The sequence below is a fragment of the Mobula birostris genome, chromosome 27 (genome assembly GCF_030028105.1).
Source record: "Mobula birostris isolate sMobBir1 chromosome 27, sMobBir1.hap1, whole genome shotgun sequence".
NCBI classification, from domain to species: domain Eukaryota; kingdom Metazoa; phylum Chordata; class Chondrichthyes; order Myliobatiformes; family Myliobatidae; genus Mobula; species Mobula birostris.
The window spans coordinates 23,743,571-23,763,559 of record NC_092396.1 but is presented as its reverse complement, the minus strand read 5'-3'; the positions used below and the strand labels follow the sequence as shown (position 1 = coordinate 23,763,559).

General features: G+C 45.9%; 1 protein-coding gene across 1 annotated transcript in view; it reads right to left on the bottom strand.

Moving 5' to 3' along the window:
- Positions 1 to 11,547, bottom strand: part of arhgef19 (Rho guanine nucleotide exchange factor (GEF) 19) — a 135,800-nt gene extending 124,253 nt beyond the window's left edge. The window contains exon 1 of the mRNA XM_072244736.1: positions 11,401 to 11,547. Within this exon, the coding sequence (XP_072100837.1) occupies positions 11,401 to 11,455 (55 nt within the window). The 5' untranslated portion in view covers positions 11,456 to 11,547. The remainder of the gene's footprint in view (positions 1 to 11,400) is intronic.
- Positions 11,548 to 19,989: the final 8,442 nt, after the last annotated feature.

Below are 19,989 nucleotides of genomic sequence, written 5' to 3'. Positions count from 1 at the left end.
ATGGAAGACCAGCAGTTGCCCATGCTGCAAGTCTCCCCTCTCCACGCCACCGATGTTGTCCAAGGGAAGGGCATTAGGACCCATACAGCTTGGCACCGGTGTCGTCACAGAGCAATGTGTGGTTAAGTGCCTTGCTCAAGGACACAACACGCTGCCTCGGCTGGGGATCGAGCTCACGACCTTCAGATCGCTAGTCGAACGCCTTAACCACTTGGCCACGTGCCCACACATATTCTGCCTACATTCTCATTAACTTCCACCTTCCCAGATTCTACCACTTACCTAGGGGGAATTCCTTATGCTGGCCAACTAACCTCACCAAGCCACACGTCACTGGGATGTGGGAGGAAACTGAAGCATCCGGCAGAGACTCCCGCGGCCACACGGAGAAAGTGCAAACTCCCAACGGACAGGGCCCAAGCTCAGGACTGAACCTGGGTCTCCAGCGCTGTTCGGCAGCAGCTGTATTAACTGTGCCATCGTCCCACCTAGTGCCACCTATGCTTCCATTCACAAATCTGGCCAGTTAACAATGGACACTTTCTGTGGCATCCCTTAAAATTCAGCCTCTTCTGAAATCTTGATCATAACTCATATTTCTCCCCAGTGTATCTTGTCATGGTTCCTACTGGGTTGTTAACTGATTTTTGCTCACTTCTGATCATTACAGCTAGCATGGTTTGTCCACATGTTGGTTTAAGAATATATTACTCCAGTAAAGTCTCAAATCCACTTAGGAATTCAGTGCCTGTAGGATCATTCGTAAGGCCAGTGATGTTGTGGGGATGGAACTGGTCTCTCTGACGGTGGTGTCTGAAAAGAGGATGCTGTCCAAGTTGCATGCCATCTTGGACAATGTCTCCCATCCACTACATAATGTACTGGGTGGGCACAGGAGTACATTCAGCCAGAGACTCATTCCACCGAGGTGCAGCACAGAGCGTCATAGGAAGTCATTCCTGCCTGTGGCCATCAAACTTTACAACTCCTCCCTTGGAGGGTCAGACACCCTGAGCCAACAGGCTGGTCCTGGACTTATTTCATAATTTACTGGCATAATTTACATATTACTATTTAACTATTTATGGTTTTATTACTATTTATTAATTACGGTGCAACTGTAACGAAAACCAATTTCCCCCGGGATCAATAAAGTATGACTATGACTATGACTATGACTACTATGACTATAAAGCTATCCAGCTTCACTCAGCCTGTATATACTGTATACATTTCTTTTAATCGCAGTTTCCAGTTTTTACTGAACTGTTTCTGCGACAACTAATGTTGGTAGTTATCCCTCACATTAAATTCTAATTCATGTCAGCAAGTCTGTAGATGTCCTACGTATGTTTTTTTTTAAATTTCTCCTTTCTATCCAGTGTGTAGTATGCCATTCTACATTTCACATTTGCTTATGACATCACGTCTATGCTGGACCTCAAAGCAAATGTCCCCAAACCCATTCCTGTCCCCAGCCCAATTTCTCTACATGGCCACCAACGCCACCTGCTTCTCCTCCCACAGGGATGACTGAGAGGTACCACTTAATCTACCAGCCAGCACGTCCCTGGGACGTCGGAAAGCCACCAGTCGCGGATAACACAGAGACAACAATGGGGGCCAGTGTCGAACTGGGTTGCTGGAGTTTGGGACAGTTACACTCACTGCTGCACTGCCTGTGCCACGATGTCTCCTCCTGCTGCGTCTCTTCTTCCGAATGCTCTGTCCTTTGGAAATACCTTTTACCAGAGATATCCACCTGTCTATTTGTTGTCATTGCCAGGGGTGGTAGTGGGGATAAGCTCCCACTGCCTATAAAGTGCTCCAAATGGCTCCTAACAGCCTCTGACAACCAAGTCCAACTCTTGGCCTTCACGTGTGACTTAGCTACTAGGCCCGGCGGAACTGTTTCTGCTGACAAGAGCAGGGGCAGAGGCGGACCACTGGTGCCTCAAGACCAGTCACTTCAGGCAGGTGGGACGGCAGCCCACCTAGGAGATGGAAAGCTCTGATTTTAAATCTCCACTGCCTTGCTGCCATACCCACCCACGGGAAAGGCTTCGGGAGTAAATCCCGAGGAAGGAATCTGGTGCCAGGGTCCCTAAGGCTGTTTGATGTTGTTTATAACTTCACTCTGGCAACCTCTGTGACGACACTGGTGCCAAGGTGTACCGGCGCTTGCCCTTCCCTTGGACTACGTCAGTGACGTGGAGAGGGGGAACCCGCTGCATGGGCAGTAGCTGGTTCTCCAAATCTTCCCGCTCAGGCTTGCACCCTGGAGAGGACACGGTCCACCAGAGGCGCAAACCCATGATCCCCTGGGATTGACGGCTGCCCGCCACTACTACTATATGTGGACACAGGTCAATAATAACCCGCGCTCACACCACATGATCCACATTTCAAACTTGCTTCTTTTCATACTGATGCAATGTCCTTTGCATGCACTGTTCTGATTTGATAACAGACGTGCCCCTTTCCCCTTCACCTTAATGCAATTTTATTTACATACTCCCTGCCCTTCACTTGAATGAAACCCAAGGAGGGAGAGGAATACACCAAGGAAACAGTTCACCATGGAGTGAAACAGGTTAACCAATTAGTAAGGATTTCAAGGGGAATCAATGGAAGATGCAACATATATACTATAAAAAGCCAAGATAACATTGTAAGGCATAAACAATGAGGCACGTGGGGCTTTCGGATATCTCCTGATTTAGCAAATAGCTGTTAAGTGACTGTTCTGATCATCCAGAAGGCAGGTAGTGTCGGGTCACCACTTTATTAAAGTAACACACACAAAAAATGCTGGTGAACACAGCAGGCCAGGCAGCATCTATAGGAAGAGGTACAGTCGACGTTTCGGGCCAAGACCCTTCGTCAGGACTAACTGAAAGAAGAGCTAGTGAGAGATTTGAAAGTGGGAGGGGGAGGAGGAGATCCAAAATGATAGGAGAAGACAGGAGGGGGAGGGATGGAGCCAAGAGCTGGACAGGTGATTGGCAAAAGGGATATGAGAGGATCATGGGACAGGAGGCCTAGGGAGAAAGACGAGGGGGGAAAACCCAGAGGATGGGCAAGGAGTTACACTGAGAGGGACAGAGGGAGAAAAAAACAGAGAGAAAAAAGAGGGGGAAAGAAAAATGAGAAATAAATAAATAAATAAATAACGGATGGGGTACGAGGGGGAAGTGGGGCATTAGCGGAAGTTAGAGAAGTCAATGTTCATGCCATCAGGTTGGAGGCTACCCAGACGGAATATAAGGTGTTGTTCCTCCAACCTGAGTGTGGCTTCATCTTCACAGTAGAGGAGGCCATGGATAGACATGTCAGAATGGGAATGGGATGTGGAATTAAAATGTGTGGCCACTGGGAGATCCTGCTTTCTCTGGCGGACAGAGCGTAGGTGTTCAGCGAAATGGTCTCCCAGCCTGCGTCGGGTCTCACCGATATATAGAAGGCCGCATCGGGAGTACCGGACGCAGTATATCACCCCAGCCGACTCACAGGTGAAGTGTCGCCTCATCTGGAAGGACTGTCTGGGGCCCTGAATGGTAGTGAGGGAGGAAGTGTAAGGGCATGTGTAGCACTTGTTCCTCTTACAAGGATAAGTGCCAGGAGGGAGATCAGTGGGAAGGGATGGGGGGACGAATGGACAAGGGAGTCGCGTAGGGAGCGATCCCTGTGGAAAGCAAAAAGTGGAGGGGGAGGGAAAGATGTGCTTGGTGGTGGGATCCCGTTGGAGGTGGCGGAAGTTACGGAGAATTATACGTTGGACCCAGAGGCTGGTGGGGTGGTAGGTGAGGACAAGGGGAACCCTATTTCTAGTGGGGTGGCAGGAGGATGGGGTGAGAGCAGATGTGCGTGAAATTGGAGAGATGCGTTTGAGAGCAGAGTTGATGGTGGAGGAAGGGAAGCCCCTTTCTTTAAAAAAGGAGGACATCTCCTTCGTCCTGGAATGAAAAGCCTCATCCTGAGAGCAGATGCGGCGGAGACTGAGGAATTGCGAGAAGGGGTTGGCATTTTTGCAAGAGACAGGGTGAGAAGAGGAATAGTCCAGATAGCTGTGAGAGTCAGTAGGCTTATAGTAGACATCAGTAGATAAGCTGTCTCCAGAGATAGAGACAGAAAGATCTGGAAAGGGGAGGGAGGTGTCGGAAATGGACCAGGTAAACTTGAGGGTAGGGTGAAAGTTGGAGGCAAAGTTAATGAAGTCAACGAGCTCAGCATGCGTGCAGGAAGCAGCGCCAATGCAGTCATTGATGTAGCGAAGGAAAAGTGGGGGACAGATACCAGTATAGGCTTGGAATATGGATTGTTCCATCAACTCTGCTCTCAAATGCATCTCTCCCATTTCACGCACATCTGCTCTCACCTGTTGAGGTAGCCACCTGCTTCAAACAGGCTTCAATTATACCAGTGCCTAGGAAGAATGTGATAGCCTGCCTCAGTCACTATAGTCCAGCAGCATTTACAGTACATTCACTGTGATAAAGTGGTTTGAGAGAAGGGTAATTAAACATATCAACTCCTGCCTGAGGAGCAACTTGGATCCATTCCAATTTGCCTTCCAGAGCAACAGGTCAACAGCAGATGCCATTTTCATTGGCTCTTCACTCAACCCTGGAACATCTGGATAGTGAAGATGCACACATCAGGATGATCTTTATTGATTACAGCTCAGCATTCAATACCATCATCCTCTCCAAACTAATCAGTAAACTCCAAGACATAGGCTTCAGTACCTTCTTGTCCAAACAATCCTCAATTTCCTCACTTGCAGAACCCAGTCAGTGCTCTTCCCTCTAAGCTACGACTGCACAGTAACTGAAATGCCCCCACGCACATAGCCTGTGTTGCCGCACGGCTGGGATTTTCTTTTATATAATGATAAAGTAATTTTGAAAGTATATTAATACAGTTTTGAAATCTGTGCTAATACAATAGTGAAATACCCTGTAATTAATTGTGTTAATGAATATAATCCATTACTTTTCTAAATAATAAATGTACCACATGCTTTACTTTGAAACAGTTTAGAGCTCCAATGTATTTACATTGTCAGTGTTTCAAGGTACAACACTGCTACAAACTGTAACAATAAACACAGAATGGAAGTCTGTAGCTCACCATGAATAAACCGCTGGACGTCTGAACGCTGACGCCGTCTAGTCAAAACATTTTACTTTTGCTGTTGTGCCTGTCAGTGTTTTTGACTATCTGACATTGTTTACTTGTGTTGTGAGTTGTGGTTTGTGTTTGTTTGATGTGCATATTACAAATAAAAATCATTTAAAGTGCCGCTGTTTTCAGACCGTGTAAAAATTTCCAGCTCAGAGCAATCATTGTTTGGTCTGTACAGGTGTAAAAAAATTAGAGGGAATGTTGCCAGTCAGTTCAGATTGGCAACAATTTGCATATAGGAGGGAGATTGAAAATATGGCTGAATGGTACCATAACACCAACCTCTCACTCAATGTCAGCAAGACCAAGGAGATGATTATTGACTTCAAGAGGAGAAAACCAGAGGTCCACGAGCCAGTCCTCTTTGGGGGATCAGAGGCAGAGAGAGTCAGCAACTTTAAATTCCTCAACATTACCATTTTCAGAGGATTTGTACTAGGTCCAACACATATCTGCCATTACAAAGAAGGCATGAATGTGCCTCTACTTTATTACAAGATCATGAAGATTCAGCATGTCATGTAAAATTCTGAAAAACTCCTATAGATGTGCATTGGAAAGTGTATTGACTAGTTGCATCATGGCCTGGTATGGAAACACTAATGCTCTTGAACAGAAAAGCCTGCAAAGAGTAGTGGATACAGTCCAGTCTAACATGGATAAAGCCCTCTCCACCATTGAGCACAACCACATGCAGTGCTGTCACAGGAAAGCAGCAACCATCATCAAGGACCCCCACCATCCAGGCCATGCTCTCTTATGGTTGCTGCTGGAAGGATGTACAGGAGCCTCAGGATCCACACCACCAAGTTCAGGAATAATTATTATCCCTCAACCACCAGGCTCTTGAACCAGTGGGGATAACTTAATTCACCCCAACATTCAAGTCCATAACCTATGGACTCTTTCAAGGACTCTTCATCTCATGTTCTTGATAATTATTGCTTATTTGTTTATTATGATTATTTTGCTTAACTTCTTTTGTTTTTGTGAATGCCCACAAGAAAATGAATCTCAGGGATGTATATGGCGACATATATGTACTTTTACAATATATGATGATATTGTTGCTCAGTCGTTAAGTCAAGTCTGACTCTTTGTGACCTCATGAATTCCTGCACACCAGCCTTCTTGTTGGAAGCTGCCTCTCTAAGATCCCTCAAGGTCATACGCATTGTCTGAGTAATATTATCTACCCATCGTAGCCTCTGTCTTTTACCTTCTGTTTTACCAAACATAAGATTTTTCTCCAAGGAATTCTTTTTTTTCATGATGTGGCCAAAATATTTGAGCTTTTGACTCATAATCAAGCCTTGAAGTGAGCAGTCTGGCTGTATTTCTTCAAGTATTGACTTGTTGTATCGTTATTTTGTTCATTTATTGAGATACAATGCAGAATAGGCCCTTTCAGCCCTTTGAGCTGTGCTGCCCAGCAACCCCCAGATTTAACCCTAGCCTAATCACGGGACAGTTTACAATGACCAATTAACCTACCAACCGGTTCGTCTTTGGACTGTGGGAGGAAACTGGAGCACCCGGAGGAAACCCACACGGTCATGAGAGAATGTACAAACTCCTACAAGCAGCGCCAGGAACTGAACCCAAATCACTGGTATTTGAATATGACCTCACGACCTATAATTAAACTAACTTAACATATACTAAATCTATTCATTAATGAATAACACGAGACAGTTTTTTATTATTATTATTCCCAGCTTGAAAACTGTTCTGAATATGTTTGGGAGAATTTGTCAGATTTCCACAACTTTTAGCTTGGGGTCGCCCTGCATGACTCCGATCATATCAGCCGCTGAACATTTGCGGATACATGGTGGGGAGCAAGCAGCGGAATGAATAAAGGCGAAAACCAGTTGCACGTACTGACAGAAGTGCCACAGCAACACTCAAGGTCAGACAGTAAATAAAATTGAATGATATTCCCGAAAAGGCAGAGGTTGATAGATTCGTGATTAGTCAGGGCATGAGGGGATACGGGGACTGGGGCTGGGAGGAAATATGGATCAGTCATGATGAATTGGTGGAACAGACTTTATTCCTGTTCCATAGCCTAATTCAGCTGTTATATCTTAAGGTCTTATGGAAGACAGTCCGAATAACATGAAGATCCATCACAAGCAAAATTCTCACTCTTGGATTTGATTTGCATCTAAAACTATTTAGTAATATTTTCATTATATATGAACATCAGAGGTAGAAATGGCCATTCAGCCCTTTGGGCTGGTTCCACCATTCAAAAAGATAATAAATCATATTTTATTGCAGCATCACCTCCCTGCACTAGCCCTATATTCCTTCATTCCCTTATGATCTAAAATCTACCTACTGGCTGAGTTGTAGGAAAAAATAAGCTAGCTAAATTTCTCCAAGGAGAAAATGAAAGAAAGACGGACTTGGAAATGCTGGGAGCACTCAGAATCTATGGGAAGCGAGAGTTAACTGAAATATTACCCCTTTTTCTTTTTCCACAGATACTGCCTGATCTGCAGAGTTTTTGCAACATTTTCTGTTTTTTTAATTTCAGATTTCCAGAATCTGCAGTTTTCTGATTTTCAATAATCGAGAAAGATGTTGTCTTTTACAGCACCCGTCACAACCCATTGTCACTGCTGCAGTATTATAAAGGACAGATGTGAGACAGATATTGTAAAGGACAGATGTGAAAGACAGATGTGAGACAGATATTGTAAAGGACAGATGTGAGGAGAAACAAGAGAAAGTTCAAATTGTTTCACCTGATCTTACAAACGACTGTCCACTCATTACCGGATGTTAGGAACATCCACCGGCCTATTCTAAATATCCTGTTTTCAGAGCCCAGCAGATCCAATGGGGCAATACACTCAGTGACCACCTTATTAGGTATCTCCTGTACCTAATAAAGTGGCCACTGAAAGGCTTGTTTATAGGCTTCCGTTGCTGTGGCCCATCCACTTTACGGTTCAATGTGCTGTGCATTCAGAGACGCTCTTCTGCACACCACTGTTGACATGAATGCTCATTTGAGTTACTGTCGCCTTCCTCTCAGCTTGAACCAGGCTGCCCATTCTCCTCTGACCTCTCTCATTAACAAGGTGTTTTCACCCACAGAACTGCCGCTCACTGGATGTCTTTCTTTGTTTCTTGCACCATTCTCTGTAAACATTAGAGATTGTTGTGCATGAAAATCCCAGGGGATCAGCAGCTTCTGAGATACTCAGCCATCCCATCTGGCACCAGCAATCATTCCACGGTCCTGAGAAAGCTAAAGAAATTTGCCCTTTCCCCTAAAACCCTCACTTATTTTTATAGATGCACCGTAGAAAGCATTCTTCTAGGGTGCATCACAGCCTGGTATGGAAGTTGTCCTGTCCAAGACCGGAAGAAGCTGCAGAAGATCGTGAACACGGCGCAGCACATCACACAAACCAACCTTCTGTCCTTGGACTCACTTTACACCGCATGCTGTCGGAGCAGTGCTGCCAGGATAATCAAGGACACGACCCACCCAGCCAACAGACTTTTCATCCTTCTTCCCTCCGGGAGAAGGCTCAGGAGCTTGAAGACTCGTACGGCCAGATTTGGGAACAGCTTCCTTCCAAATGTGATAAGACTGCTGAACGGATCCTTGACCCGGATCTGGGCCGTACCCTCCAAATATCCAGACCTGCCTCTCGGTTTTTTTGCACTACCTTACTTTCCCTTCTCTATTTATGATTTATAATTTAAATTTTTACTATTTACTATTGATTTGTACTCCAGGGAGTGTGAAGTGCAGAATCAAATATCGCTGTGATGATTGTACGTTCTAGTATCAATTGTTTGGCATCAATAAAGTATAAAGTCAAAGTCACTTAGATCACATTTCTTCCCCATTCTGATACTTGGTCTGAACAACAACCGAACCTCTTGACCATGTCTGCATGCTTTTATACATTGAGTTGCTGCCACATGATTGGCTGATTAGATATTTGCATTAACCAGCAGGGGTACAGGTGTACCTGGCCACTCACTGAGTGTAGTTTGAATAGAATTAGATCTATATTTGCAAAAAAGGAATTTTAAAACATTTGTTTTGTGACTTTGGTTTTGTTACTGAATTTCTGTGCCCTTTGACTCCAGCAGCTACGTTTATGTTTCTTTTCACTAGGCAGGCAAAGTTGAAAGGTCACCCTGTGTCTGGTAATCTGATTCGATTTGAAGCCGTCCAACCCCGACACTGACAGGACCACAATAGAGTCGATGCAATTCCTATTGTTTCGCCGAAACAAGGCAAGCAATTTAATCAATATTCTTGATTAAATGCAGTGAGGAATGAGTCAGTCTGAGTAAGTTTCTTCTTTGGGAGGAGCTGGACCAGCAAAGATTAGTGAAAACTCAATCACGGTGAAGCAAAGCTTCATAAAGCGATTGTTTTGGGGGGCAAATTCAGCTGTTTATACTCGGGGGAGCAAGGTCCCGGTACCCTTGGTCAGGATGGTAAAATTTCAGCTCAAGCCCAGGCCAGGACTGGGCTAGTTAACTACACACAGCCCACAAGAACTTTTCCTGGCAACTGAAAGCCAGGCAGGCAGAGGCCCTGTTGCTTTGCCAGTGGTGGACCCCACATTAGAAGAGAGAGTTATTACTGAAGGGTGGGTGTCCGCAGCCAGGGAATGCTCAGGAGGGGCGGTAGCTGACTTTAACGGCCATGATGCGTTTACAACCCGGTTCACCTTTCGGGGCAGGAGGTGCGTGTTAATGAGCTTTGGGCCGACCGACGCTGCGCAGCAGAAGTCGTTACCGATAATGAAGTAAGTTCTGATGGTAGAAAGAAGGAGTCTGTTGGGCTGAGTTCCAAAGTCTACTCCCCCGGACGCAATATGTCCTGGTACATTTCACCCAACAGGGTTGCCCCCTCCCGCACACCACTGAAGTACCATCGGCCCCTCCAGATTCCAGCTGGCAAACAGAAAGCCCCACCTGAAGCGAGGAGCTGGTTCGGGTCGGTGGGTTTGAGCGGGAATGGTGCAGATCATTTTTCAGCACTTCCAACCCCCCCCCTCCCCCCAGTACAAGCCAGGGGGGTATTAAATTCCTCCGGCTCCATCCGTGTTTACTTTGAGGTGAAGGGATGCCAGTAAGATCACAACATGGCGGCAGCGCCGACCTTAAACTGGGGAGTCCCACGGTGGTATAACCCAAAGGAAGCACCGGTTCTTCCCCGCCAGCCATGTAACCCTTGCCCCTTGTACAGGAGTGGAAGTACCTCACAGATCCCGACCGTCCTACAAGAGCACTGACTATACTGAGGAGAGGCGTCCTGTCAAACCCCCCATCATAGAAGCATAATCTCTCTTCAGACAGGGTAGAAGTTACCTTCTAATTGTAGAGTGGAGAGGCTAGCCACCTGTCTAGTACAGGGTTCTATTTTTTACAGTGGTGGCCAGGTTAACTGTCAGGCCCTGGCTGTGTAACACTAGATCTGCTGGAGCAGTTTATCGGAAAGACCCTGGCCATTCAACACAGGCTCTGTTTATTCAGCGAAGAACTTGTCACGCTCTCAGTACAATAGAGAGGTTACCTGCGAGGCCCGGGATATGTAAGGCAAACTATGTTTACACAGCGGAGAAATGCCTGTCGGACCCCTGCCCTGTAACACAAGCTCGGCGGCGAGGCTACCTGTCAAACCCCCGGCGCGGAACAAAAGCGACGGTGTTTCTGAACGAGAGAAGCTACCTTTCGGGACTGTCATATACCCAATAATCTCCCCCGATCTTAACCTTTGCCTCCAAACTTGGCTGCCTTATTTAATGTGAATAGAGAAATACTTTAAAGCTCAAAGAGAATTTCACTCGGCTGGGTTGAACCCGAATGCAGAAAGAAGGCAGAAACGAGCCGGCCGGAGTTCACGTCGACTCCCTGGGCCAGGTGTTCAGGGATTTTACTCTCTCAATTCTCTTTTTATATATAGACTGCGGTTGAAGCAAGGGAACACTTTGCATAAATCGCAGCACCAACTCACGCCGACTGCTCCAGCTTTCCCAGGGAGTGGGCTGGCTTAATCACACGCTCGTCCACTTGAATCGTAGTCAAGCGGCGATCAGCTCGAGCCCGTCCGGCTCACGGGGTCGACGGCTCCCGGACTGGCAACGTTTTACCGGACAGAGAAAATGCCGCCTACTTCCCCGCAACGGGCTGAGCTGAGACGAGTGGAGTTCGCCGACTGCTTACCTCTAATTCGCTGCCGTTTCCTGCCTTGTCTAATCCTCCTGTGCTCCAAGTCCATTTCGCAGGCTGTGCCCGGGGTTGTCTACGTTAATAACTCCAGAGCTATCGCTGAAGGTCCCCATATACGCCGTCGCCGGAGCAGAAAACCAGAAGGACTGAAGCCCAAAACAAACGGCTTGCCCACCTCTCCGCAGACACCCTGACATTCCTTATCGACAGACTTGCATGATCTGTGCTCTCACCACCTGCTGCCCGACTGTGAAGGAAGCTTCCTCCAGCCTCGGGCGCTGTTGAAGGAGCCCGTTCTCACTCTCCGGGCTGCGCGCAAGGCGAGAGCGCTGTGCTGACATGCCTCGAACCCTCCTCCCACTGAAGAGTTTCAAACAAGTTCTACTGGTGTGGAGCAGTGCAGCAACAAGAGAGGTTACGTTGATGTATAGTCTGCAGGTAACATTCAGAGCTAATTAGGAGCCAATCCCCACGGGGAATATGCAAATAACGCAAATCAACTTGTCCAAATAAATAATAAACTATGGATAAGTGTGGAACAACAACAAAAAAAAATATATTGCTGCAATTGGCGAATCAAATCATTGAAGACGCTCGGACTAAACAAGAGTTCACTCCCATCGTTCGTGACAACGCGAAAGGCGGCCGGGAGACATTTGTTCTTGTGCGGTAGTAGGTCTTTCACTCGAATTCATTCTAATTTAATAAACTAGTTTTTTTCCCTTGCTCTACGTTTCGATCTATGACATAAGCATCTGAATCTGAACATGCACCGCACGGAATGAAAATAACCGCCATGAACTGCGAACGACGCCCTGATGGTATCTCACATTTTTACGCTCGCAATTACTTTACGAAAAGCGCTCTTTACTTAGCCGAGTTCGGAGGAAGTTGCAGCCCTGGCGGGTGTTAAATATGAGCCGAGAGAAAGTCGCAGATCTGATCAGAATCTGTTTCACTTTTCGCGTGAAGGAACTTATTTGCACTTGCCCTCCGTTTAAAATCATCTCGTAAATGCTCAGCAGATCCCGCAGACAGAGAGACAGCTAATGTCTCAGGACAGAGTATTACAAGGCCCACTGGATTGGGGAAAACCTTCAGGTACTTATGGACATGAAATCACCGGTTTCTTTTTTTTAATTACTCTTTTTATTGCAACGCCAACAAATTACACTCAATACAACCAATTGCCAATTACATTTTGACTGTTTAACCCAGCCACCCCCCAACCTTCCATCACCATCCCCCCTCCACCCCTCTCTCCCCCATCCCTCTCCCCTCCACCAACCAACTGAATAGTAGTACATACACAGACAAAGCATTCCTATTTTAACAAAAGATCTTTTAAGTTAGATATCAAATTTGTCCACATTAAGATTGTGTTTGGTCGTGCATCATTTACTCTTGCTGATGCAAGTTCCAGGTAAGAGATGTCCAAAAAGCTCCAAAGCCAGTGAGTATTTGAAATATCATGGGGAGGGTTCCAATGCTGGACTACAATCTTCTTAGCTGCAGTCAGGCCTGCCAGCCAGATTTTGTGTGTTTTTTCCGTAAGGGAAAGGTGGGAGTCATCATTTAGAAGTTGTTCCTAATTTATCTGTGTGGCTCATCTTCCGCTGGATCAGTTGGTGGTGGAGAAATCACCAGTTTCTAATGAAGGGTCTCCAACCCGAGACGTTCCTCTTTCCAGCGAAACTGTCTGGCCTACTGAGCTTTGCAATGGTCCCATTTAATATGTATATAGTATTCAAACCTGAAATTCTTACTCATCACAGACATCCACGAAACAACAGGAAAACCCGCAAGAATGAATGACAGCAAAATTTTAGAACCCCAAAGCCCCCTCCCCCCTCCCACGCACAAGCAGCAGCAAAGCGTCACCCCTCCCTCTCCCTTAGCACCCCTCTCCCCCCCAGCGGCCACAGCCCACCAAGCAAGCAATGTTTCAGATTTCCTGCACATCTTCCCGTTCTAGACCCTGGCAGTCAATGCCTCCCCTCTGCAACTGGATCCCTGGCCCCCTGAACAACAGACCGCAACCAGTGAGGACAGGCAGCAACATCTCTGCCATAGTTCTTCTGAATACTGATTGCCACAAGGTTACATCTTCAGCTCCCTACTCTGCTCCCTATACATACATGACTGTGTGGTCTGATTCGCTTCTAACTAAGTCTGCAAGTGGTACCTCCGTGGTAGACCTTATCTCAAATAATCATGAGTCCGTGTGCAGGAAGGGGATAGAGAGCTTAGTAGCATGACAAAGACACTTCTCTCAGTGTTAGCAAAACAAGGGAGCTGATCATTGACTTCAGGAAGGGAGAGTGCCGTCAGATCACCCTGTCTGCATCAGTGGCGTTGGGAGCATCAAGTTCCTCAGAGTAAACATCACCAATAGTCTGTCCTGGCCCAACGACATAGCGTCATGTCCAAGAAAGCTCACCAATGTCTCTACTTCTTCAGGAGGCTAAAGAAATTTGGTGTTTCCATTGACTCTCACCAATTTTTTTTCAATGCTCCAAGGAAAATATCCTACCTAGGTGCATACGACTTGGTACAACAACTGCTCTGCACGTGACTGCAAAAAGCTGCAGAGAATTGTGGACATAGCTCCCCACGTCACAAAAACCAGCCTCCCCTCTATGGACTTGGTCTATAATTCTGACTGCCTCAGTACAGTAGCCAGCATAATCAAGGACCCAACCCACCCTGGACATTCTGTCTTCCCCCACTGGGTAGAAGATGCAGATGCCTGAAAGAAGGTTGAAGATCAGTGCCTACCCCCCTATTAAGTTTTTTCCTGGTACGACAAGGATGGGCCCTTGACCTCACAATCTACCTCATTATGATCTTATACCTTACAGTTTACCTGTTTTTACCGTGCTTTTTCTGTAGTGGTTACATTTTATTCTGCATTGTATTTATTTTTACCTTGTTCTACCTCAATGCATCATGTAATCATTTGATCTGTATGAACGGTATGCAAGACACGTTTTTGACTGTATCTTGGTCCACGTGACAATAATAAACCAATTCTAATTCCAATTCCATCTGCTGCTTTTTTTCTCCCATTTTCACAGATCTACTTTATGTTACCCACATTGCCGTCAATCCCCAGACTTTTTTCTCTTTAGAGTTTAGACGCAAGCAAAACTCTCACAGGGTTTATCAGCGTTCATGCAGGAATGCTGTGTCCCCTGGCAGAGAGGTCTATAAGTAGGACCTGAACCATTCAGGGCTAAGATATGAAACAATTTCTTCACCTAGACGGTAGCTAAGTCACTGATTGCATTCTAGGATCTCTGGGTGTTAAGGGGATGGAGGGATTATGGAAGAGGAAAAGGTTAGCCATGTGTCACGTACCCCGTGATGGGAATAAAGAACCAGCAGAGATGGAAAACACTTTGGAGTCTAGAATTGCTATTAACTAATAATATTTATTAGTAACTACGCAATACAGTAATAGAAATGTAGATAAATTAAACAGGTTAGCAATGATTTTATATATATATGTAAGTATATCAGTAAGTGTGGAAATATATGTATGAAAAACCACGCTTCTTTGAGTAAAGTTCAGTTCAGTTCAGTTTGTGGTATTGAGTTGAGTAGTGATGGAGAGAGAGAGAGAGAGAGAGATTTGAGTCTTCAGGTGAGCTGACGCGTCAATCTTCTCATTGTCCTTCAAAATCCTGTAAAGGTCACCGACTGTGACTTTAACAAAGGGGACCGGTTTTCTGTAGTGGAGCTATCACCCAGGCAAGGATGGACACATGGACAACTCCCCACCAGTCAACCCCTTTCCTCTTTTCACGGCAAGAGCAACTGATCGATCCGCCTGATCGATCCTCCAAAGCCCACTTTTCTTGCGGGCACAACAATGCTCATTCAGTGTCCAAAGGATGTGTCTGAGGTCTATCATCTGACCTCCTATTTTATCTTCCCGTGCTGAGCATCAGCTGTCATTCAAATAACTCCTCCTTCCTCTCTCTGTGTAAGAAATACACAAGCATGCCATGTCCTTGAAGAAAATATCAACACGCTGCCGAAAAATCATAACATCAGTTGTCCATTAAATAACCGCCCTCAATTACCATAGCAACTTACGAGCTGCTCAGTGCCATCTCCAACTCCAGGTCAGCAGAAATCCAAAAGTTACTTCCAGTGCCTTAAAGTGACAGTCCAACAGTTAGTCTTTGTCTCTCTCTCTCCCTCTTCAAAAACACAGTTAATAGGGGTAAACGAGCAGAGTTCATCAGGGTAATTCAGGACCCCGTCACACATGACATTAATGAAGTCAAGCAGGCACGAGAAGCCCAGTAGCCTCCTATTGCTTCTCTTTCTTCCTCCTGCGATGGTACAAAACAAAAGGACGTTCCAGTTCAGAGAATCAATGTATCACAGTCGAGCCACCGTGAATGACAAAGACAGTCACATCCCAGAATTCACAAAAAACGCTGGATGAATTCAGGTCAGGCAGCATCAATGGAAAGGAATAAACCATCAAAGTTTTGAGCCGAGACCTTTCATCAGGACCAGCTTCTCCAGCAGCAGCAGAATCTCTTGTGTTTATCACATCCAGGAGCTACTGTCCTAGAGAAATGAGGACAATGTTATTGTCATTTCATATAATGAATTGCACTAACATACACTGATTATTGTTACACAGACCAACACAATTGTCACTGCATGCAGAGCAATATTAAACAGCTGCCAGTAAAATAGCTGATCAATCTGCTTTTGATAAAAATTGAAAATAGTCTCCTTCCCCTTCTTCTCAAGGAGTCAGAGATCCACTTGACAAAGGCAGCCATGGGCGTATTTCATCATCTCAGGTAGATACCATAACAAAATGTCAATCTGTCCAGTGGGCCAAAGTACAGGAGTAGGGTCTGGAGTTACAACTTATCGACTGAGCCAAGTTAGCTCACAGTAGCCCTGAGTGCTTCTGTGTTAAGGGGTGTGAATTTCAGTTGATTTTATCCCATAAGAACCAGCTGGAGCAGGCGGTAGCTGGGGCCAACTCTTTCAAAAGTAGCTTGGCAGTTACTAGCGTAAAAGCTCTTGAAGTAATTATGCTTAGGAATCCAGATCCAAAATTTTCCACAGCCTGATTAACAGAGGCTTCAGCAGCCCTGCTTTGGCACTTAAGGCCGGCTAGATGTCATCTGACAAGGAATATGTATTTAGGAATGGGGAGCAGGTTAATTAAAATTGAACTGCCTATGGATTCCGGCAGAGTTTCGTTGTTTAATGCATAGCGAAGCTATGAAAGAGCACACATACAATCTTCCCAATCCACCTCAGTTGCTGAGCTGTGGAAACAGTTCAAAATTCAAAGTTTAAGTTTATCAAAGTGCATATATGTCACCATATACTAATCTGAGATTCATTTCTCAAGGCCATCACAGGAACAAAGAAGTATTTTAGAATCAATGGAAAACTACACACAAAGACTGACAAGCAACCAATGTGGAAAAGAAGACAAACTACAAATACATTTTTCAAAACTAAGTAAACAATACTGAGAACATGAGTTGTAGAATCCTTGAAAGTGAGTCTGTAGGTTGTAGATTTAGTTCAGAGTTGAGGTGAGTGAAGTTATCCACGCTGGTTCGGGAGCCTGATGGTTGCAGGGTAATAACTCCTCCTGAACCTGGTGGTGTGGGACTTGAGGCTGCTGTACCTCCTTCCCGATGGCAGCAGCGAGAAAAAAAGCATGGCCTGGGTGGTGGGAGTCCTTGATGATGGATCCTGCCTTTTTTTGTGGCAGCACGCCTTGTAGATGTGAGTGTCGGGGAGGGGCCTTTCCTGGGTTGTATCCGAGGACACGAAGGGTCTGGATCCAGCCCTGTGACTCACACAATGGATTGGAAGTTTGAGGGGGCATCCATCAAAACTCCACGAATCATTTCTTTGTGTTACCCTACATTTTGTGGCAACGCTATTCATCCATGTTAAATCCTTTGCTCATTAAGTGATGCTATGCAACATTAAGTGTGTAATGGTGGGTAATCCTGAGCAACTCGCAGCAGCACCCAGCAATACTGTAGACTGTTGTGTGACCTCGGGCTTGCCTGTTTACTGGCAGGGTAACCCACCCCTACCCACTCCTTCTCTCTGGACACAGATACTTAAGTGGGGATTTGATCTTATTGATTTCTAAATAAACCTAGTCTATTATCAGCCCAATTTCCAGAAATGGAAGGAAGAGTTGTGTGCAAAAGATGGACGTGCCTATGTTATGCAGAGGTCAGTCATAGTAAAGCTTGGCTCATAGTTTAAAAAGCACATGCTGAGAGTTAAAGGCTGGATTAAAAGACACACTTATGTTAAATGCGTAGACTTACTAGTTCCTGGGAGTTGATGCTAAATAGCAGGGAGGTGCCTGAACTCCTCGCACAGGCCTCAACAGGCAGCCAACAGATTCATTTTTGCTGACTGGGTACCAGCCAAGTCCTTCAAATCAGCACATAACAAACAGGAAGGGCCAGGCAGGGCTGCTCAAGCAGACGGTAGCAATGCAGACCTGGCTGCCCTGGCGGATCTCAACAGAAGCCTTAAATTCGGTGATTGAGCCAAAGTGTAAATCAAAGCTGTGATCTCACCGATAACTCCTAGAAACCATGAATATCGAGAATTGTTCCTGAATCCAACAGCCAAGCGAGCTGACCTTTTGCTCCTCACAATATTGTTACACTGCAATTGCAATGCTAAGTCGGTCAACAGTCTCTCCCTTGAAGTTGTCTGGGGGCATTTATCTACGTTAAAGGCACAATCTTAAAGGGAATTATTATTGTTGCTTATAACACAGGGCTCACCTTGTTGAGTAACTATTGTCCTCCCCACGTTAGCATTTAAAAGTGAAAGTATCACAGTGATGTAAACGTAGGGAGACAAAGGGATCATAAAGACAAGAGATTCTGCAGATGCTGAAAATCCAAAGCAACACACACAAACCTGGAGGAACTCAGCAGGTCAGGCAGCATCTATGGGGGAGAGTAAACAGTTGACATTTTGGGCCGAGACCCTTCATCGGGACTGGAAAGGAAGGAGGAAGATGCCAGAATAAAAAGATGAGGGCAGGGGAAAGAGGCTGGCTAGAAGGTGATAGGTGAAGCCAGACAGAGAGGACAGATGAAGGGCTGGAGAGGAAGGAATCTGAAAGGAGAGGAGAGTGGACTGTAGGAGAAAGAGAAGGTGGAGGGAACCAGGGGGAAAGTGATAGGCAGATGGGAAGAGGTGAGAGGCCAGAGTGGGAATAGTGGAAGAGGGAGGGAGAGGGATTTTTTTTAACCAGAAAGGTTGGAGGCTATGCAGATGGAATATGAGGGGTTTGCAACCTAGGGTCCACGGCATAAAAAGGATAGGAACCCCTGAATAAAAAAATGATCATTCAGCTGCTTGAGTGTGTTCTGCCATTCCGCATTCAGTATTCTCTCTCTTTGGCTGTCCATCGATTTTCGATGACGACTGAGGCCTGGGCAAGGTTGTAATATTCAGTAATACTGTACTGACCTGTAATTTTACCCCCTTTCTCTGTATTTCCCCAACAAAATCTTTTAACGCTCCTAACAAAAGCAGTTTCCAAATTTCTACCGCCTTCTTCATTTAGAAATGATTCCTATCTGCAAAAGGCTTGGATGTAATCTTTTAACTACGCCATCAACCAGTGGAAAATGTTCTTTGCACTCTGCCCAAACAGCTTTCCTTAATATCGCCATCAACACACTTCTTAACCTTCTACACTCCAGGAGTTGCAAACCCAGTTTGCATAATCTCTTCTTCCCCGTTAACCCTTGGAGACGTGCAGACTCCCTCCAAGGCCAGTGTGTCCTTACTTTATCCAGCACCTGCCTGGGTAGGATCAAATCTAGACTTAGTTTAGTTGGGGCACCACATCTTCCACCCCTGTCTGTACTACAATTCACTTGGTATAGAGGTCAGCATCCTACTGGCCCTTTAAATTCTGTTTTTTTGCAGCTGTCCTCCGCACTTTAACGTATCAGACCGGGTGTAGGCTGCTTATTTTATTTTGTTTTACAATGTGGAGTAGGCCCTCACCAACCCCTGACAACCTCCATTTAACCCTAACCTCAGGTTAAACCCTAAACCTAACCTTACCGCGGGACAACTTACAATGACCAATTAACCTACACAGGTTTGTGCTGTGGACTGATCTAGTTTGTCTTTGGAGGAAACTACACGTATTCCACAGGGAGGACGTAGAGTGACTCCTTACGGAGGACGCCGGGGTTGAACTCTGAATTCCAACTCCCGTGGTGCCCCTTAGGGCATTGCTGTTGTTCCCTCTCGCATCGGGCGCCACTTCAGCCGTTTCTGTAGCATTTGCCCGCTTTTTACGAGGCTGGAAAGCCAGCAAGGAGCCGGCCGGGTTCGAACCCGGGATCTCTCGCCCCGAAGTCCCGGCGCTGGTGCCGCTACACCACCGGCCGGCTTTCATAGGGCATTGGTGAGACAAAAGTTGGAATACTCTGCACAGTTTTGCTCGCCTTATTTACGGAAGGATATACTTGCACCAGAGGCAATTGAGAAAGTCTGCTGTGTTGTCCTGTGAGGAAGAAATGA